This window comes from Desmodus rotundus, chromosome 3, assembly GCF_022682495.2.
Source record: "Desmodus rotundus isolate HL8 chromosome 3, HLdesRot8A.1, whole genome shotgun sequence".
NCBI classification, from domain to species: domain Eukaryota; kingdom Metazoa; phylum Chordata; class Mammalia; order Chiroptera; family Phyllostomidae; genus Desmodus; species Desmodus rotundus.
Genome location: NC_071389.1, coordinates 192,859,636 through 192,878,716, shown reverse-complemented (window position 1 = coordinate 192,878,716; position 19,081 = coordinate 192,859,636). Strand labels below are relative to the sequence as shown.

Sequence of the window (19,081 nt, the reverse complement as noted above, 5' to 3'; positions counted from 1 at the left end):
CCAGATCAAGGGGAGGGGACAGAGACCCCACCTCTTGGAGGGAGATGAGACAACGAATTTGGGGACCATGCCTTAAAACCCTCAGTGAGCATGTTAAATGGTCGGTGTTCGCACCCCGTATTACAAACTGCCATGGGCTTTCGTGGGTGTGCACCACCTCGTTGGTCTTCGCTGAGACTCAGGGCAAAGACACAGAGGTGGGAAGGAGGGACACACTGGGTGTGTGCCCACCCCACGTGGGCCCACAGGGACCCTCACTGCTCCAGAAATAATTACGGCGGGCGCTCAGTACACGCCAGGCACGGTTCTAAGCGCTGTGCAAGCACTGATTCATGCGCTCCCCATCACAGCCCAGTGAGGTGTCAGTGTCCGTGTCTCTCCCTTACAGCAGAGGAGCCCGAGTCTCAGAGAAGCCAGGTGCGGCAAACTGCTGTGTGCACACCCCTTCCCACCTTCCCTGGATCAGACCATACCTGGAAGCCGCTTTGACACGCGATCCCCTGTGGTGCACACAGACAGTTCCCTGCCCCGTGGTCCGGGGGCTGGCTGTGGACTTGCTTTGGCTGCTGAAATGTGGCGGGAGCAACAATGTTAGTTCTTAGTCAAGGTCTCAGAAGACATCTCGGGTTCCACCTACCTTTTCATGTCCGGATGATTCATCGTGAGAAGCGCACACCCAGGGTAGCTGCTGGCCCTCAGCCTGGGGGTCCGCGAGCAAACATACGGAACAGACCAGAACCCATCCGTGGCCTGGAGCCAGGGCCAAGACTAGGGGGAGGTAAGTGTAGCAACTGCCTCAGGGGCAAAATTTAAGAAGATGCCAAAAAACACAGGGGTAAAGCAAAATAGTATTTCATGTAATCTTTAAAAAATAAAAAGGAATGTAAAAAATCCATTGCTATAGATTAAATGTTTGTGTTTCCCCAAAATTCAGGTGTTGAAACCTAACCTCCTGTGTGATGGAACTAGGAGGTAGGGATTTTGGGAGGTCATGAGGTCATGAGGGTAGAGCCCTCATTGATGGGATTAGTGACTTTTTAAAGAGACCCCAGAGAGCTCCCTTGCCCCCTCCCCCATGAGAGGACACAGGCAGAAGACGACCACCTATGAACCAAGAAGCAGGTCCGCACCAGACGCCAAGTTGGCCAGCGCCTGGGTCCTGTACTTCCCAACATCTGGAACTGTGACAATAAACTGTGCCTGTGGTTTATAAGCCAGTTTGCGTGGTTAATATGTGAGTTGTGTATAATTCAGTGTATGTTGTGGTATGGATACATTGTTAATACCCAGTCTATGGTGTTTTTGTTATAGCCTAAGAGGAATAAGACTTCCACAGTGAAAAAAGGTTAAAACTTTACATAAAGACAGGGTCAGTATTGAAGTGAGGCCGGCAATGTCCAGCCCAGACCATTCCATCTGCAGTTGCCCTGGGGACCAGTATGCAGAAGGAGAAATGTTTCCTGTCAGCCCCTGAATTCAGGGTCGGTTTGTTACACAGCATTAGTGCAGCAATAGCTGACGAATACAAAAAGCAATTTGCCTAAGGACAAGCAACTAGCAGATAGCAGAGCTGAGATTTAGAGCCAGGCAGTCTCAGACCAGATCCTATGTTATTAACTAGAACACTATGCCTCTCTTGTTGGGATGCACATTAAGGTGCGTGTCCAGGACTCCTGGGTTGGTTCAGTCCTTACACTGGGCTCTGACTCCCTTTCCTGCTCAGTGAACACGTCCTAGACGAGGCTAGAGTACCCCCCTGAGAGCCGGTCCTTAGCTCGACCTGGCTGATGACCCTGGTCCTCTCCCCTTCATTTCAGCTGGGACCCTGACAAGATTGGTCTCAGGTTCCAAAGCAGTGCTTTAGAGGCAAAGGCAACATTTTCAACACACATGGCCAAGAACTAGCTACTCGATTCCCAGACTTCTGTCCTGTGTCAAAGATATATAAGACTCAGTAGTAAGAGGATTTCTTGGGAAAGAGAATTTCCAGAGTGCGCCCCCCATCTCAAGCCTACAGTGTTTGGCGGGTGTCCTTGGAGCTGAGGGCTCACTCTGTGGACCTGTGGGTCCTCTGCCTAGTAAATCTAAGAGGTGATAGAATGACATGGTCAGATGCAAAAGATCCTTCCGGAACTCAGATCAGCTTACACTCTTAGTTGATTAAAGTAAAGGGTGTGCGTTTCACGTGGACTGGATGTGGGACAACCGCCAGACAAAGCTGGCGTGGGGATGCCTCAGCTCTGTCCAGGAGGGCACGTGGAGGGACAAGAGGCTGCGCAGCTCAGAAGGCCTACAGGTATCAGAACAAGCCTGGTGGCTTCGGAAGGACTCAGCAAGCAACCCAAACAGAGAGGCACAGAACCACGTCAAGACGCCCACAGGTGGGAGCTTTCCAGTGATGGCAAGATGGTCTCAAAAAATCTGCAAAATTATCCCTGAGATTTCAGCACCATGCTTCCCATCTACCTGCTCTGAGCCTGGCACCATCTGTCACAATACCATAGCCCCAGGCAAGAGAAACCTCCCAGGTCTCCTGAGCTCTTCTGGCCCACCCCCAGACCTGCCTCCTAAGAATGAAGGAGAGATGAGCTGAAACCAGCAAGCGAGAAGGCAGCAGGACAGTGAAAAAGAGGACCTGCCCAGCCCCCTCTCCCCCAGACCCCAGCTTGTCAGGCACAGCCGGGGGAAGAAGGGAAAGTCTTTCCTCCCAATGAAGGCTGAAATGTCCCTCACCACGTGGGCCGAGGGTTTTAAGTTGAGGCTGTGTTTGCCACCTGCGGTGCCTCAGGTAGAGATGACAGAAACCATGGGACAGTCGACATTCTTGTAGAGGGACAGGAAAATAGAGTCAGAGACAGTTCAAAGAAGCAGCGGGAGGTCAGAGAGCTCTCGGAGGAGCACAGCCTGTTTGAAGTCAGGTTGCAGGTGGGGCCCTGCGGTGGGCCCTCCTCCAGCATGCGGTGACCCGGCAGAGACAGTCAGCTGGCCAGCCAGGCCCCCCTTCCTGTTTTTCCACAGTAATGAGTCACCCCACAAGGAGCTGCTTTCCCCAGCCCTTCTCATAGGTAGGTGAGGTCACGTGACCGAGTCTTCTCAGGGAAGCGTGAGTGGAAGGGATGTGTCCAGCCATGCATCCTCTGCATGCTTTTCCCTCACCTCTCTGCAGAACCCAAATGTGGCAGTGGCTTTGGCCTTGCAGATGGTCACAAGGCCCTAGAGATGGAGGACCCTGAATGGCCAGGTAGAGCAGAGCCACCCTCTGGCCTAACATGCTTACCTCGGACTTTCCCGTGGAAAAAAGGTCAAGTTCTTCTGTTACAGAGGCTGGGCCTTTTGCTGTGAGTGGCAGGGCGTCTCGCGCCCTGTGAATTGTGCCGGCTGCAGTTCTCTGCACCATGTCCAGACGTCACACCCCAACCTGCTGGGCTCTCCCTCCAGAGAGCAGCCCCCCAGCTGGCTGAGTTTACAAAAGCTCTAGGGGAAAACATGCTTTGCAATCAGACGTGGGTTCAAGCCCAGATCTGTCACTCAGCTGTGCAACCCTGGGCAAGTGGCTTCACCTCTTTGACCCTCAGCTTCCCTCACATGTAAAAACAGGGATTCATAGCCCTTCTACATAGCGCTGCCGTAGGATCCAATGACAGCATACAGGTGGCAGACCCAGCACAGCGCTTGGTGCACAGTAAGTCCTCAAACAGATCAGCTCCCTCTCCCTTCCCCCTTCCCTTCCCAGTTCCCAGCAGCCTTTGCCACTGAGCCCTGGCTGGCCACCGTCAGCCCCCACCAAGCTGTGACGCAGACTGAAGTTTTTCTTTTGACTAAGTGACAGGTTCAGGGAGGCGGAACAGAACAAGTACTTAGAATTCACAGCGCAGAATTCTCTGAAATCAGATTCTCAACATTCCCTTCCTAGGGTCAGGAATTAAAACTGGCTATGACGAGCTTGTCTCTGAAAGGTCTCCCATGAGGGGAATTTTCCTACCATCTTATTCCACCCTCCGATCCTGGGCTAAGAAGAGATTTGTCAGGGAAGTCTTCCTCCTCTGCCAAAGCCCTGTGCTGGTTAACCCCACTCTGGGCGAGCCTGTGGGCTGCAGGGAGTGGGGCTGGAGCCAGCGTGTTCTGTTTAGTAATGATCGGAATGTTGTGGGTTATGTAATAGGAATATTAATTCTCCTGCAGACAACACAGGGCTGCAAGGGGCTGGTCCCCACCTCCCATTTAGAGCGGAACCACCTGGAACCTGGGAGAGGATGCGCCTTACTTGCAGTCACTCCTGGAGGAGGTGAGCTGGGCCCGAGGCTTGTGGGAGGCTCGGTTTGGCGCACCCAGCTGCCTCCCGGTTTAGCCTGTCTCGTGCCACAGCGCTGACCCGCGGTGCGGCGGGAGCATCTGCCGCCACGTTACACATTTACAAAACCCAAGTCTGGGAAAGCGTCGCATTGACTTGCCTCCCACGCTGACCTGCTCTGGCCCATGTGGGCAAAAGGTGGGAGGGAGCTGGGCTCCCAGGTGAGCAGAGAAAGGAGGTGGGCTCCCCTCCCCCACCGGGTGGGCAGAGGTTGGGAGCTCTCCCTGGCTCCCCTCATCCCAGGTTCACCCGGTTTTGCCTCCACTGTAAGGGGGCTCACCTTGCTTTGTGGGTATGCAGGCAGGGGTTTCTTGCGCTGGATCGTGAGCTCCTGGCACGCAGGGACCTGTGTGTGTAGGTGCAAGGCCTGACCTGACCTCCACCTCTGGCCTTGCACCTACACACTCAGTGGCCTTTGCTGATTGGTCAACGGACCTGTCTCCATCTCCCAGATGTAAATCCCATCCTCACCACATGGAGCTCCACGGCCTCTGGTTTGGAATCCCCCATCTGCCACTGCCTCGGCTGTGCCGTTTCGAACACGATATTGCAAACAGACAAACGGTGAGGAGCGTGTTTCTGGGGGAGCTGAAGATCTGCAGATGGCCCGAGAGGAGGCGTGGAGGACCCGCAGCTGGTGCGAGGCTGTTTCCCTTCTCTCCCCTCTGCCCAGGGAAAGCCTTGGCCCAAGGTGGCACATTCGGGGCTGTACAGGGACAAGACCTCCCTCTCCCTCCACCAGCCACGTCACCCACAGCCCGCCTCATTTCCCAGGAGGGCCACCATGCTGCTTGTCCAGTGTTAGGAAGGAGCATCCAGAAAGTTGTACGTGGTTGTCAACCACATACAGACCTGGGCGGTGTCGTGCCTCAGGGGCTGACTGTCCAAGTGAGGAGGCCACCCACTGCCACCATTCAGAGCAGGGTGGCTCTTTACTGTAGGGCTGTCCTGGCCACTGGAGGGTGGTCAGCATCCCTAACCCCCTCCCACCGGATGCTGGTAACACAACATGCCCCACCCACCCAGTTTTGACAGTCGAGAGTGTTTCTAGACATTGGCAAACGTCTCTAGGGGCGAAATCGATGCTCTACAGGAGCCACACAGAACTCAGACATAGGGTGACTCCAAAGGGCTGCCGGCCTCCAGGGTGCCTCCCCTGTCTGACCTGGCCACCCCAGAGGGTCACAGACTCTCAGCACCCACACCCACAGGGCCCAGAAGGGTAGGGGTCGAGAGAGGCTTGGGGTTTTCTTCCTCCGCCTCCCCCACATACTTCACCTTGAAGAGTGACTCTGACCGGCGCTCGGAGCAAGGGCCCCAGGCAGGGGCCACTTGGGGAGGGAAAGGCCAGCTCTGGTGGGGGAAGAGGCACCCCTTCTCTTAGACATACAGAAAAGACACAGCGTCAAGGACACAGCTTAGAAACAAACCCATTTTAATTGAGAATGTTCACAGAGATCTGGGTAAGACCAGGCCACACACCTGTCCTAGCCAAGGTACCTGGTCTGCTTAGAGGGTTCAGGCGGGCAGGGCAGGGGCACAGAAGCAGGGTCAGGGCTGCTGCCCTGAGCAGCAGGGGCCAGGGCGGGGTGTAGGGTGGGCAGAGCTGGGCCAGGGTCTGTGTGTTTGTGTGTTCACATGTGTGTACATTCCATACATGGGCAGAATGTGCACAGAATCACAGCAGCCCTCAGGGGAAGCTCAGAGAGAGGACGTCCATCACGGTGTGTGCTGAGCGCCCAGTCCTAGCCCTGCTTCTGCCACTCGTAGACTTGCTGTGTTACCTGGAGCAACCGACTTACCCTCTCTGGGCCTTGGAAAGAGTCACTAGGTGACCACTGAGGTTCCTTATGGCCCTGAACATCAATATGTTTCTGGAGATTAAAATACAAAATGTGTTAAGAGCTGATGACAAGAACCTTTGGTCTAGAGGTTCAAATACTGCCAGGCCCGGTGCCCAGTACAGCCCAATCCCAGACCTGAGGAAAACACCCCCTGGATCTGCTCCCCTTACCTCGCCCGGGCTCAGCTCTGGCCCCAGGCTGCTCCTCCAAGCCTCCCGACAGCTGCGTGTGCAGCAGGCAGAGGGACAGCGGGGTAGGCAGAGGCCAGCTGGGTGAAGGGGAAGAGGCCAGGCCCGGGGAAGGCCCTGGCCCTGGGGTTGTAAAGTGCATCACTCACCCTCGTGGTTTCCCTGCACACAGGGGACCCAGCACCCAGCGGGTGCTCGATAAATGCTTGAGGAACAAGCACAGTGGAGAAGAGCCTGGTTCCAGGTGGAGCTCTGTCCTGACCAAGCCGAGGTGGGGGGTAGGGGTGGGGGTGGCTGGGGCAGCAGCGGTCCCAGCAGCCTGCCCCACCTGTGCAAGTGTAAACTGTACAGCTCAGTATGGAGGGCAGTGTCCAGCTGCAGACAGGCCGGGAGGCCCCATCGGGGAGCGGGGGAGGCGGGGGTCTGACCTGGGGGGGCCTGGCCAACAAGGGGTTACTAGGCTTTACAGTACCAGGATTCCCATCCTATGCTACAGCTACACACGACAGGAGAACGGCTGTAACCGCACAGCACAGCCAGCAGACGGGAGGAACCTGGGAGAGGAGGCGGACAAGGAAGCTGGTCCTGGAGCAGGATATGGTCCAGGAGACATGGTTGCTTCCCCTTCAAACACACAGATGCTCCTGGCTTGATGTCAGGGACACTCAGGGGCCAACGTGGGGTGGGTTACGGTGGGGGGGGCGGGCGGTCAGGAGTAGAAACAGCTGAGCCAGAGGGCAAGTTTCCAGACTGGGAGTGTGTGTGGGGGTGGGGGGTGGGGGTGGTCTCCTAACTGCCGCCTAAACCAAGCTGGACCTCACGCCAGGACAGCACAGCACTCGCCCATCCGACCCAGGTGCTGCTTTCATCCAGTGGCCGCAGGGGTGCGGTCCCCTCTGACATCAGTGCTTCTTACAACCCAAGGACAGGAAGGCTCTGCCCTGGGTCCTTGAGTGAGCCCAGGTGTCTCCCGACCTCATCTCCTGCTCCGCGGAGAGCCATCCCCACACGGAAGAGCTGAACCACAGGGAGCCACGGAATCAGAGGGAAGTGGCAGGAAGGCGAGAGAAGGTGCAGAGAGAGGTTCTCGGCTGGGATCCTCCACGCTGGTGCCAGAGCTCTTCCAATACAACTGCCATTGAGTTCTCATGGGGGGATGCGGGCATCTGGGGCCACCTCCTGTAAGGCACTGCCCTAGCCCCACCCCAGCGTCCCTCCCGCTCACTGGATGGTGCATTTGTCCCGCTCCCGGGCCTGGCCTTCCCGAAGGACTTTGGCCTTGATGTACTTGAGGTCACTGTTGACGCTGGGGCGGCGGGCGAAGGGCGAGACCATGCCGTAGGCATCTGTCTCCTTGACGCGGCGCATGCAGAAGGGCCTGGGGTGGAAGGTGTCGCCGTACTGCACGGAGATCTTGCGGTGCAGGGCGGGGCTCATCTCGTGCGGCAGCTTGGCCATGCTGAAGAGCATGTAGAACATCTCGTCCACGTTGGTGTTCTTCTTGGCCGACACCTCGAAGTAGGCGCAGTTCTCATCGCCCGACACCAGCAGCTCAGCCTCGGTGGTGGGCACCTGGCGGCAGAGCTCGCTGTGGTCGTTCTTGTTGCCGCAGATGACCATGGGCAGCTCCGCCGCCTCCTTCGTCTTGTTCTTCAGGCAGGACTTGACCTCCAGGATCTGCTTCTGGAGGCGCTTGACCTCGTCGAAGGACTCGCGGTTGTCCAGGCTGAACACCAGGATGAAGACGTCACCTGCAGGGTGGAGAGAAACCGCCGGTGGTGAGTTCGAGGGCGGCTCCTGCCAGCCTCTTCCCCATGAGGCCACGCAGCTTATCGGTGGCAGAACCCGGTGGGGACACAGCTAACTCAGCCTACATTTCCCTGCAGGGCTGGAGGCTGTGCGTGATTTCGAGCTTGTGGAGGCAGCGTTGGAATAATAATAAATGCAATCTCCATGACAGGAGGGGTCCTGCCCATCTTGTTGGGGCACATCCCCAGGGCCTGGAATCTCGCACCTGACGCTGGGCAGGAACCCAGGCTGCTGGCAACAGGTGGCTTAGGTGTACATCTTGCCTCCTCCACTTACCACGCGGCCTTCAGCGGGCCACGCAGCAGCCTCCCTCAATTTCGTGTCCCCGTCGGTCCCATGTGCATGAAACACTGCCTTATGGGGCGACCTTGAGCATCACAAGAGATAATGACGGCAGTGCCGCTGGTCGGTGGCCTTAGGTAGCAATGATGATAATGAGAAGCCGCCCCTGCAGGAGCCTGCATGGGTCACACACTCCCTGCCCATTTTTTCCCTGACTCTTTACAAAACCTCTGTGAGATTTCATTATCTTCACGGTGGAGGAGAGCAAACTGCAGCTCAGAAAGGGTGAGCAACTGCCCCAGATCACACAGCTCCAACGTGGCCCTGCCAGGAGGTAGGCCCACGTCTACCCTCACTTAGCCAGTGCCCAGCACACAGTAGGTGCCTTCTGCTTCTTGAATAAATCTCAAAAGAATAAGCAAACGCTGGCCTCCAAGGCCCACACTCTCCCTAGTTTAGCTCACTGCATCTCAAGGCCTTTGAATCTGAAACAGGTACGATGTGGAGGAGGCAGGGGTGGCAGAGAGAGCAGGTGCCTTCACCCCAATTTCCAGATCTTCCTATGGTGATCACAGTCTCACGCTCAAAGGACCTTCCTCGCTTTGGTGAGATGTCAAGATCCCTGTTTTACAGACGAGGAAACTGAGGCTCAGAGGCATCAGTCATTGGCCCAAGTGACCCCAGAGCACAGCTGTGGCTATAATCACACATGCCACACTCAGAGCTGTGTTCCAGCCAGTGGTGTGCTCTGCACAGTAAGCGCTGGGGCAGGGGGGACTTTGTCATCCTCTCCTCGCCGCCCGGTGCCCAGCACACGACAGTGGCTGAGTGGGCGGGACCGGATGGGACGGGGTGAGTGACAGGCGTGGGCAGCACCAGCCTGGCAACCAGTTCCACGCGGGCTGCCAGACCCGTTCTGTGAGGCTAATCCTGGGCCCCGGAGGGTTCAGCAGCCTTGACATATTCAAATGTACGACTGAGGCGCCCAGCTTCAGAGTCAGCCAGCGGGGCTGGCAGCGGGAAGGAATGGGTGGTGGCGGAACTGATGGTTTCAGAGTGCCCTGTGCACCAGCACCAGGTTGGAAAATGAGGTGCGGGCTGGTGAGTGGAAAAGCAAGCAGCAGACAGATGTGCTCGGAATGGTATATGCACGAGAGAGACAGAAAAAAATACTCTTTTATGGGGATGCAAACATGAAAGCCGCCATGTCTGCGGGGGGGAGGGGGGGGGCAGAGGGCTGCACACCAGGCCAATGGGGTCGCCACTCCCAGGAGGGGCAGAGCCTGGGGGTGGGGACATGCGTCAAGGGGGCTTTTTAGCCTTGTCTGTCTGTTTAAAGGAGGGTGTGTTTATATATTATTTATGTAATTAAAAATATATCTTGAAACTACGCATGGGGTCCCTCTCTGCATCTCTCTCCTTCCCTCTGGCACTAGCCTTATTTACATGGTGGGGCTCCCAGGCCCCTGCCCAGGAGCGGACATTCCTGCAATACTCACTGTGTGCTGGGAGTGCCCCCACCCCCGTGTTTCCCTCCAGGGCTCTCAGCCACCCCTGGAGGAGGCTCAGTCATGCCCACTGGGCAGCTGGAGAGACTGGGGTTCAGACCTCCGGTCCCAGGTCTAGGCCATGTGATGGTGGGACTGGGACTCACACCCAGGCCCACCCAGGCCCTTCTATCCGCACACCGTGTCTCCCAAACGTGGGCTGAGGGGTCTGAGTGCGATCAGTGCCCGGTGGTCAGCGAGGACAGTCTCAGGAGGAAGCTGTTTGTCAGGGCAACCCAAGAGGGGGTTTGCCCGCGGTGTGGGGGGAGGGGTGGGCATGGCATGGTTTTCTTGGTGCACAAGTGTCTGATTTGGGGGGCATTTTTGCAGTGATCGGAGGGTGGTGCTCATTCCTCCCCTTCATCACTGCCCAGCAATGGGAGGGGCAGGGCTCAGGACGCAAGTGTGCAGAGGCTGCGGCAGGCATGCTGCAAATGCAGCCTTAATTTAGGATGAGTCTTCATTGAGCACTTACTATCTGCTCACCTAGCACTTGTCATCCATTAACTCATCTAGCTTTCACAGTGACCTTTGGGATGGCTGCTATGTGATACCAACAAGCAGACGAGAAAACCGAGGCACAGAGAGATACAGCCTGTGTCCGGTACAAAACCAGGAAGCAGGGGAACCAGGATTCAGACCCAGGCAGCCTGGTTTCGAGGCCTGCCCTCTGAACTACTACACGACACTGCTTGAGTCACACAGATGACGGCCCAGGCCCACATCTGCACCTGCCCCCATCGTCCCCGACTGCTCAGCCATCTCCCCCTGCCTCCCACCACTCCTGACAGGGCTAGGAGGCCACAGGACGGCCTCGTGGGAAAGCAGGAGATGGATTTCCATTTACCAGCTGTGTTACCACTAGAGTGACTTCGCCTCTCCGGGCCTCAGCTTCCCCGCCTGTAAAAGGGAGGCAAACACCTATCTCCTAGGCTAGTTGTGAGGGTTAAAGAAGTAAATGCTAAGCTCTAAGACTGGGTCCAGGCACACAGCTCTTAGTAAGTGTTAGCTAACGCCACCACCGTTACTGCAATTATTACCGAGCCCCCAGTGTGGGCAGGGCCCTCACTGCCCGGTCCTGTTGTTACCACTCTCAGAGATGGCCAAGAACAGGGGGTGTCAAGAGACCTGAGCCCAGCAGACTGACCACAGGCTGAGTCACCTCCCTGAGAAGGACGGCAGCAGCCCCTCTGTCCCTGGGAGTGGAACAGCCCCGGTACCCGCCCCAGTCAGCTCCTGATCTGTAAGGCAGCACTAGGGGTCATGAGTGACTGACCCGGGGTCGGAGAGGATGGAAATTGGGCCCCAGCTCCCACAGCTGCTCGGGCAAACAGCAGCACCTCTCTGACCTGACCGTCACAGTGCATGGGGGCTTCTTGTGACCTTCACCTCAGAGGGCGGAGAGGCAAGTGCTTTGCAAACTGTGAAGTGCCAAGCACACACGCCTACATATGTGGCACCTGTGCCCACCCCAGGTACCCACCTGTGAGGATGGACAGCCTGCGCATGGCGGGGAAGGGGTGGTTGCCGGACGTGTCCAGGATGTCCAGCTGGTACATGTCTCCTCGGATGTTGTAGACCTTCCGGTGGAAGTCCTCGATGGTGGGCGTGTACTGGTCCTCGAAGCGGCCATTGAGGAAGCGAGAGACGATGGAGCTCTTGCCCACCCGAGAGGCGCCCAGCACCACCATGCGGTACGAGTTCTTGGCGGGCACGCTGAACGTGCAGTTCCCGCTGGACAAGGTCTTCATCATGGCTCGGGGCTGCGGCAGAGAGTGGGGAGCAGGCGTCAGGAGGCCCCGCTGCAGCCCTGCAGCCCCTTGTTGGAGGCGCTGGCCCCCTCTGCCTGGCTCTTGAGTGGGTCTCATGTTTCTGTCCATAAAATGGGAATGGGGGACCAGGGTCCCTCTCAGGGGCTTTGGAGTTCTGTCCATTCATTCCTTCGTGCTCTTGTGTCTTTCCTCCGTCATTCTTCCACTCACTCACTCACTCACTCACTCACTCATTCACCCCCTTATTTATTCCAGCATGGGACTGCTAGGGCTTGAAGCCCCTCTTTGTCACTAGCTCACTGTTGCTTCTGGGCAACTAGCCTAACTTCCTCAGGGGCCACTTTTCTTATCTGTAAAATGGCTCAACTCACAGGGCTGCTCTAAAGGGCTGGCTGCCTGGCCAAGTCTCAGAAGTGTCAACTCTTAAATGGTGCCGCCCAACTGCTCACGGATGGGCTGGCCCTAGGCGTCCACCAATCCGGCAACAAGTACATCCAGCAGGCCACGCCCCTCACCTTGGAGCACACAATCAACACCTTCCCTCTCCCCACTCGTGCCTTGGACAAAAGACCCCCTCTGTGAGAAGGGCGGCTCTGTTACAACCAGATTTCAATGCATGGGGGAGGAATTTGATAAAATTGGAACGAGGGGGACTGGAGAAGGGGCTCTGGTTGTGCCTGAGTACCACGTGTCACTGCTACAGTGGGAACCACTTTCTTCACACTCCCTGGTGGTGAACTCAACCCCAGAGAAGATGACACAGAAGGACCTGAATGCTTAGTGACAGAGATCCTAGGTCGTCAAGGGGGAGCCCTGCAAGACTGGGTCACTGATGACGGCATGGGTCCCTGGCGGGGACGAGATTTTGAACCTTCTCAGTGTCCCCGCACAAATTATAGAACTGAAGGAACGTAAGTTGTTGTTTATGGTTCAGGTTCAAGAGAAAGCCTAAAATGACAAGCTGGTGGCTGCGCCACTGCGTGAACTGTCTGACGTGAACCAGGACACGGGCCCCTCATCCCTCGTCTCCCCCAGCTGTGGAGCAGGCTCAGCTTGACACGCAGCTGAAGGCCTGCGCGGGGGAGAAGGAAAAGAAGCCGCCTCTGCAGGCACAGCTCTGCCCACTACAGAATAAACGTGGTCGAGACGGGTTTGTGTTTCATCTCTTTCCCAAACCCTCAATTGCCACCTGCTCTCTATTGTTTGAATAGTCAAATTGATATGAAGAATTAGACAGTGGTATCACATATGTGATGTTTAATTTGCTTTCGTTTCTACTCATATGTTTTTATACATTCAAGAAAGTGGGCTTCTTCCTATTTGCATTTTTTTTTTTAATTTCGCATTACACTTCAAAAATTCTTAGAAAAAAAGCTCTTCTTAGAGCCTATTCTCTCCCCGACCCCTCCCAACGCTGGCTTCCCAGAAGCCTGTGACTCCCGGACACAACATGAGAAGGGCATGAGAGCATTTGTGGGCATGATGTGGGGGACGCTGTGGCCTCGCAGCCCTCCCAGAGGAAGGGGAAGGCCGGTCCAGACGGCCTCCTCCAGGCCCGAGCCTGGGGCTGCCCAGTAGCATTTGCCCCCGGGGCCCTGGGAGTTTGCCACCTCAGGAGGCCCAGAGACCTGGACAAGGGTGCGGGGGTGTTGGAGAAATGACCCATGAGCAACTCCCTCACGATGCCAAGGCTTCACAGGTTTGGATGTACCCAGAACTTTCTGAGGGAGCCTCTTGGCCTTGTAGAAAAAGGCTGAAATGGATCCAAGCCCCAAACCCCCGGTGACATAAGTGAACCTCCAGGGGCTGCAGCCATCAGCCCCACCCCAAAGGCCCCTCACAGCCCAGACACCCTGCCCTCCCATCTGCACACCCAGCAGAATCGCCCTGGCACCCGGGCCCCATCCTCCATCAGTCTGAGGTCTGCCTCCGCTCCTTAGCTCAGGTTAGTCCCTCCCCTGGAAGACCCTCCTCCCTTTATGTTTCAGGGTCTGGTTCAATGCCCCCTCCTCTCTGAAGGTTCCTCTGACCCCCACTCACTGCAGCAGGAATCCCTCCCTTCTCTAGAGAAGAGGAACTAGAAATGGATGCAGGCTGGCCTGCTGGAATATCGACCCCCCAGGGCTTCCACAAAAGGTGGTGCTGGCAGGGTGGGAAAATGGGGGCTGTCTTTGTGCAGCTCCTCTGCTCAGAGAAGGCACAGAGGGCTGTATGTGCTAGCTCCGATGCCACCCCTGGGTCCCCCCCACCACCCGATGGCCCATTTACCCAAAGGCTCTCTCCAGCATCCCCTGTTGGATCTGCCTTGGTGCCGGGAGACGGGAGGTGGAGACAGCGCCCGCCGTGTGGGTCTCCCGACACCCGTCCTGTCAGGTCATCCAGGAATCTGAATCTGCCCACCTGCCCAACCAAGAACTGCTGGGCAAGAAACCGGCTCTCAAAAATACCTTTTTAAAAATCTCTTATTGGTAGCACTTGTCAATTTCTGCCGCGTGCATACTGCCGTAGGGCGCCCGGGCCGATTCCAAGGCGATGTCAGTGAATGAGCTACAAAGAGACTCACACAATGAGCTCGCTCAGCACACTGTGACCCCAGGCCTGCAGCCAGGATAACGGTCACCCTGAACCAAGCCCCTGCCACGTGCCCAGCACTGTGCTAAGTATAGAACAGTAATAGCTGTCATTTATTTTGCAGTTAACATATGTCAGAATGTTCCAAGTGCTGAACGTGTAATAACCCCCTTTACCCCTCAGTCATCCCAGAAGGCAGGTGGAGTTTTCCCAGTTCACAGATGGAGAAATTCTTACTGCACAGAGAAGTTTAGTAACTTGCTCGTGGTTACACAGCCCGTAACCAGGAGAGGAAGGGCAGGCAGGCAGTCTGCCCCGTGCTATGGGGTCTCCTCACTGCCTCCCTATACATTATCTTCCCCGTTTCACAAATAAGGCCCCTGGTGCGTAGAAGCTCCGTGATTGGTCCATGAGTTCAATAAGGGAGCTGGGACAGTGGGTCCAAGCCTCAACCTCCCACATCACTCACCCAGTTCATGTCTGAAGCCATCTTTCAATGTATCCCACAGGATTTTGGTGCCATGTACACAGCAGGTGCTCATTAAGTGATCCATGAATGGATGAAGCAAATGTCTCTGCCTCTGGAGCTCACCTGAAGCCTCCTTCTGGGGCTTCTCCCTCCAGGCCCACCCTGCCTGACAGGCCCAGGGGCTGTGATGCAGAGGGTCTCAGTGCCCTGGGCACACTCACAGATGGGCAGTGGGGAGTGGGGGGTGCCAGACCATTAGCAGCAAACCCTTCCCAGTCTTCTCTGGGCCTGGATGAGCCAGCCTGGGCCTTCAGCAGAGATGGGGGAGGGAGAGGCCCCACCCCAGGACATCTCCCCCTCCCCAAGTCCTTCTGCAGGGAGCTTGACTCTGCTGGTGGTCACCTGTCTAGACTGAGAAGGAAGGAGGCCAGCAGCCCCCAGGGACAGTGTTCGTTTCCATCACTGCCTGCCCCAACCTCTACCCCTAGGGCTCCTGGTATGGACGTGCTAATATCAGTGACTGAATGGGCTAAGGCACAAAGAGAGGAGGTGGGGAGTCAGAGAAAGGCAAAGGAGGGAAAAAGATCTGTGGCTTTCCTCTTTGAGAGAAGAATGTGAGTCTTCATATGGCCTCCGACACATGGGGCTCTGTGAGGCACCAGACACCTGGACGCCAGGTGACAGCACCCCTGTGGGCCCTGCCTCCACCCCACACCTCTCTTCCCTTCTCCGTCCCCAGAGGAGGTGCCGTAGGCAGCGCTGTGGGCACAGCTTCTCTTCTCCTCCATGGCCTGTTCTTCCCTATCTCTAGCCAGGCTGACTCTACACAGTGAGACGCAGACAAGGGTTGGAGTTCAAAGGGCTCTTGTAGAGTTCAGCGTGCCACCCTGGTAGTTAATGGGAACTGGCAGCAGCACCAGTACCCAAATGCAGGTTCTGTGACTTGGCCAACTTGGTGACTTGGTTCTGTGACAGGGGCCATTCTAAGGGCCCCTGGGAGGCAGAAAGGCCTGGAGCTGAGATGGGGTGGGGCCATTCTGGGAGAATAGTTACCCCAGCCAGGTAGGCTTCCATCACACTGGGTACTCTGTGCCTAATTCCAATGACTTCACAACAGCCCTGTGAAGAGGGGGCCACCATGGACCCACTGGACTGATAGGGACACTGGAGTCACCTTGCCTGGGTTCACACAGGTAACTGGCTGGTTCAGGATTACACTCAGGCCATTGGCTCCGAAGCCTGGGCTCTCACCTCTGTGAAGACCCACCCCCAGGCCAAAACCGGAGTCTCAAAACAGTGTCTGACTCTGTGAAGCCTCAGCTGGAGTCAGGCAGGGAAATGACCCTATTTCATTCTCACCCCCGCTCTCTCCTTACAGGCAGCTGGGTGTGGGCACCCTGCCTAGGGCTCTCCCCCAAACCCTGCTCAGCAGCTCCCAGCGAATGCATCTCTGCAGTCACCCTCTTCTTCCCTGAGCCCCTCCCCCAGGGCCTGCCTGGAAGGTGGAGGGGTCAGCTGAGCAAGGCAGGAGAATGAGAGTCTGGACGCACCCTCCTCCCTGTGAGCACCCCAGAGCAGCATCACTGCACTGTCCCCCCCCCACCTCCACTAGGCACACCCCAGTCTCTCTGGACACACATGGGTAGGCTGGTCTCCATGCCCATGCTGAGGGCTTCGCAAAGCCAGCCTGCCCTCCCTGGCAGCTCAGGATGGAAGGAAGCAGGAGGGCAGCAGCTGTCAGCAGACCAGCTCTGCCTCCCACCAGCTCAGCAACCTTGGGTAAATGGTGGCCTGGCCTGGTGGAGTCGGTCCTCCCTCAGAGGGATATGGCAGAAACAAACACAGAGTGTGGCCCTGGGAGGCCAGTGAGAAGCCAAGAGGCCGACACAGCTCCTGGCACACAGCAAGTGGGCCCCTTGCTTTGTGGCGCTTCTTGGCAGTTGGGGGGCTTCTTGGAGCATCCAGGTGGGGCAGGTCTGGAGCACAGGCAGAGGTTTTGGGGGACCCATCTTGTCTCTCTGGTGCCAGGGGAAGCCTGAATCATGGTCTTCTGAGCTGGCTGCCCTTCCCAGCCCCATCTCCTATCCCATAAGGTCCTGGACGACATTCTCCATCCTCCTCCCAGGGCTGAGGGCAACAGGAGGAGAGGTGAGAGGGAGCCCCTCGGAGGTGCTGGGTGGGGGAGGGGGGCCCTGGCTAGCTGAGGACAGGACACCCATCCTGGGCAGGAATCACTCAGGAAACACCCAGAAAAAGCTGGAGGAACTCTGAACAAGGAAGGTGTTCCTGAATCCTCCCTCCTCAGAGGAGGTCCTCACTGGGGCTGAGGGGGACAGGGCACCTACTGGCCACATCCCAGCCCCACCCCGGTCCAGGTCTGCAGACAGCAGCTGGCTCAGGAAGGAGGGTGGGAGTGTTTGGGGAGGGTAAGTGCCTCTTCCTCCCTGAGACTCAGTTTCCTCATACCTAAATGGGCTCTTAAATGGAAGCTCCTGGCACCAAATCAGTAAGAGTAGAAGTTCAATAAGTCTTTCTCACCAGGCATGAGTAAAGGGCCTCACACCCAGCCTGACACATAATAGGTGCTCAACTAATTTAATTTTCTCTAGGTACGTAGAGTTGTCTGATGGACCCGCCACATATTAGGAGCTGGATCAGTTTTACTATGCTGGTCAGGTGAAGGTTCACCTAGCCTTCCTCCGACCATCCTCAATCCTTTTCTCCTGGCTCCTCATTTCACCCAGCTCCCCATTTCTGCAGGGTGTCTCTCTCCTACCTGGGAATGGCGGGCTGGGCCTCTGGCTCGGCTCGGAGGGCTGCCTGGAAGCGCCTGGAGGTGCGGGGCACAGCCTGCCTCCCCGGCCGCCGAGGCTTCCAGGGTATGCGGCGGCCCCCGGGTCACTGCGCCGGGCTCTTCCTCTGTGCCGCTCTGAGCGCCCGCCTGGGCGCAGCCGGACGAGGGGGCACGGGGAGCAGGTGTCCCATGGGTGGGTTCCGAGGGCTCCGCGGGGCCCGGGCGCTGGGCGGGCTCCGGCTCGCCGCCGCCGGCCCTGCCCTGCCCCGACCCGGGGGACTCCTGCTGAGCCAGGTGCCCGGAGGCGCGGAGACGTTGGATCCCGGGGTCCCCGCCTGGGGCTCCGGGCTGGGGGGAGAGCGGTAGGGGAGACTCTGGGGCTTAAAGGAAGTCCTTAGAGACTCCCAGAGGGCCCTTTGGAGGTGGCTCTGGGTGCATGCGTGGGTGAGCGCACTTGTCCTAGCCCACCCCAAAGGGGGTCGCTCGGGTGGAGAGCTGTTCCACTCGGCCACGGCCTCCTCCGCTGCCTGCCGCTCTGTAGCTTTCCTCAGGCGGGAGGCAGGACTCCTTTCTGAACCCCTGCGAGGCGATGCCGGCGGCTGCAGGAGGAGGAAGGCGCTGAGCTCTGCGAGCGCGTGTGGGAGGGGGCCTTGAACGCCGCCCCAAGGTTTCGCAGCTCCGAGTTCTCCTAAACCGGCTCCTCCTCTCACTTCACCTCCTGTGGCCCCCACAGCCAGAGAACTTTCTGTCTGCAGGGCCCCAGGCTCCTTCCTCCTTCCTGCTCCCTAAGGCGAACGCCCCACGGAGCAAGGTCAACGGTCCCTCGGAAAAGTGGTCTGAGCTCAGGGTCCTAAGGGCGGTCCCAGAAGCAGCAGTCTGGGTGCCCTCTGCCGTCCCTGCGAGAGTCCCTAGACGACCCGACCATCGCGCAGCGCCCACCCGCCCACCCACCTACTCTGCAGCTCTGAGCCACGGGTCTAGCAGCCCAGCGCAAGCCTCCGCCTCTAGGAGACTGCTCACCCGCCTTCTCCTGGCTCTCCGCCCCCGGCACTGCGCTCAGCCAATGGGTGGTAGGTCCCGCTGCTTGGTTCCGCCCCTACCGCCCCGCCCTCTACCGCCGGCTCTGCAGTCTGGCGCTCCGCGTGCCCAGGCGCGTGGGACCGTGACCGCTGTGGTGGTGGCCGGGGACGCGCTCCGTGACCGGAAGGCAGCACGAGCCTCGGAGGCTGACGTCTGCGCTCACACTCACACGCACACCATCCTAGCTGCAGGTGACTTGCGAGGGCCCGCCGCCAGTCGGCCAGGGCCCCAGCTGCTCGCGCTGGGACAGGCCACAGCCCACGGGCCACAGCTCCTGCTCCCTCCTCCATCGTGGAAATCCCCAGATGCCCAGCTATACACCCTGAGCCGCAGCCTCCCGAGGTCTCGTGGCCCACAGGACCCCATGAGATGGC

At 57.7% G+C, this 19,081-nt stretch overlaps 1 protein-coding gene, 1 long non-coding RNA gene and 1 pseudogene across 3 annotated transcripts; 2 read left to right on the top strand and 1 right to left on the bottom strand.

The window, feature by feature from the left end:
- The first annotated feature begins 4,181 nt into the window (after positions 1–4,181).
- Positions 4,182–7,410, top strand: LOC123478625 (uncharacterized). Its single transcript, XR_006653895.2, has 3 exons — positions 4,182–4,285; positions 4,804–4,988; positions 7,308–7,410. It is a non-coding gene; the product is annotated as an uncharacterized lncRNA (long non-coding RNA).
- RASD2 (RASD family member 2) lies at positions 5,281–17,977 on the bottom strand. Of its 2 annotated transcripts, none has more exons than XM_024579498.3 (3): positions 17,610–17,977; positions 11,505–11,784; positions 5,281–8,134 (listed from the first exon to the last, which is right to left on the bottom strand). In XM_024579498.3, exons 2-3 carry the CDS (start codon positions 11,773–11,775, stop codon positions 7,605–7,607), a joined length of 801 nt encoding a protein of 266 aa, XP_024435266.1. In that variant the 5' UTR covers positions 11,776–11,784; positions 17,610–17,977; the 3' UTR covers positions 5,281–7,604. The 2 variants fall into 2 exon arrangements, with proteins under 2 accessions (XP_024435266.1, XP_045043179.1); XM_045187244.2 differs by lacking the exon at positions 17,610–17,977 and adding an exon at positions 14,241–14,308.
- Positions 12,221–12,745, top strand: LOC112321890 (cleavage and polyadenylation specificity factor subunit 5 pseudogene; annotated as a pseudogene).
- Positions 17,978–19,081: the final 1,104 nt, after the last annotated feature.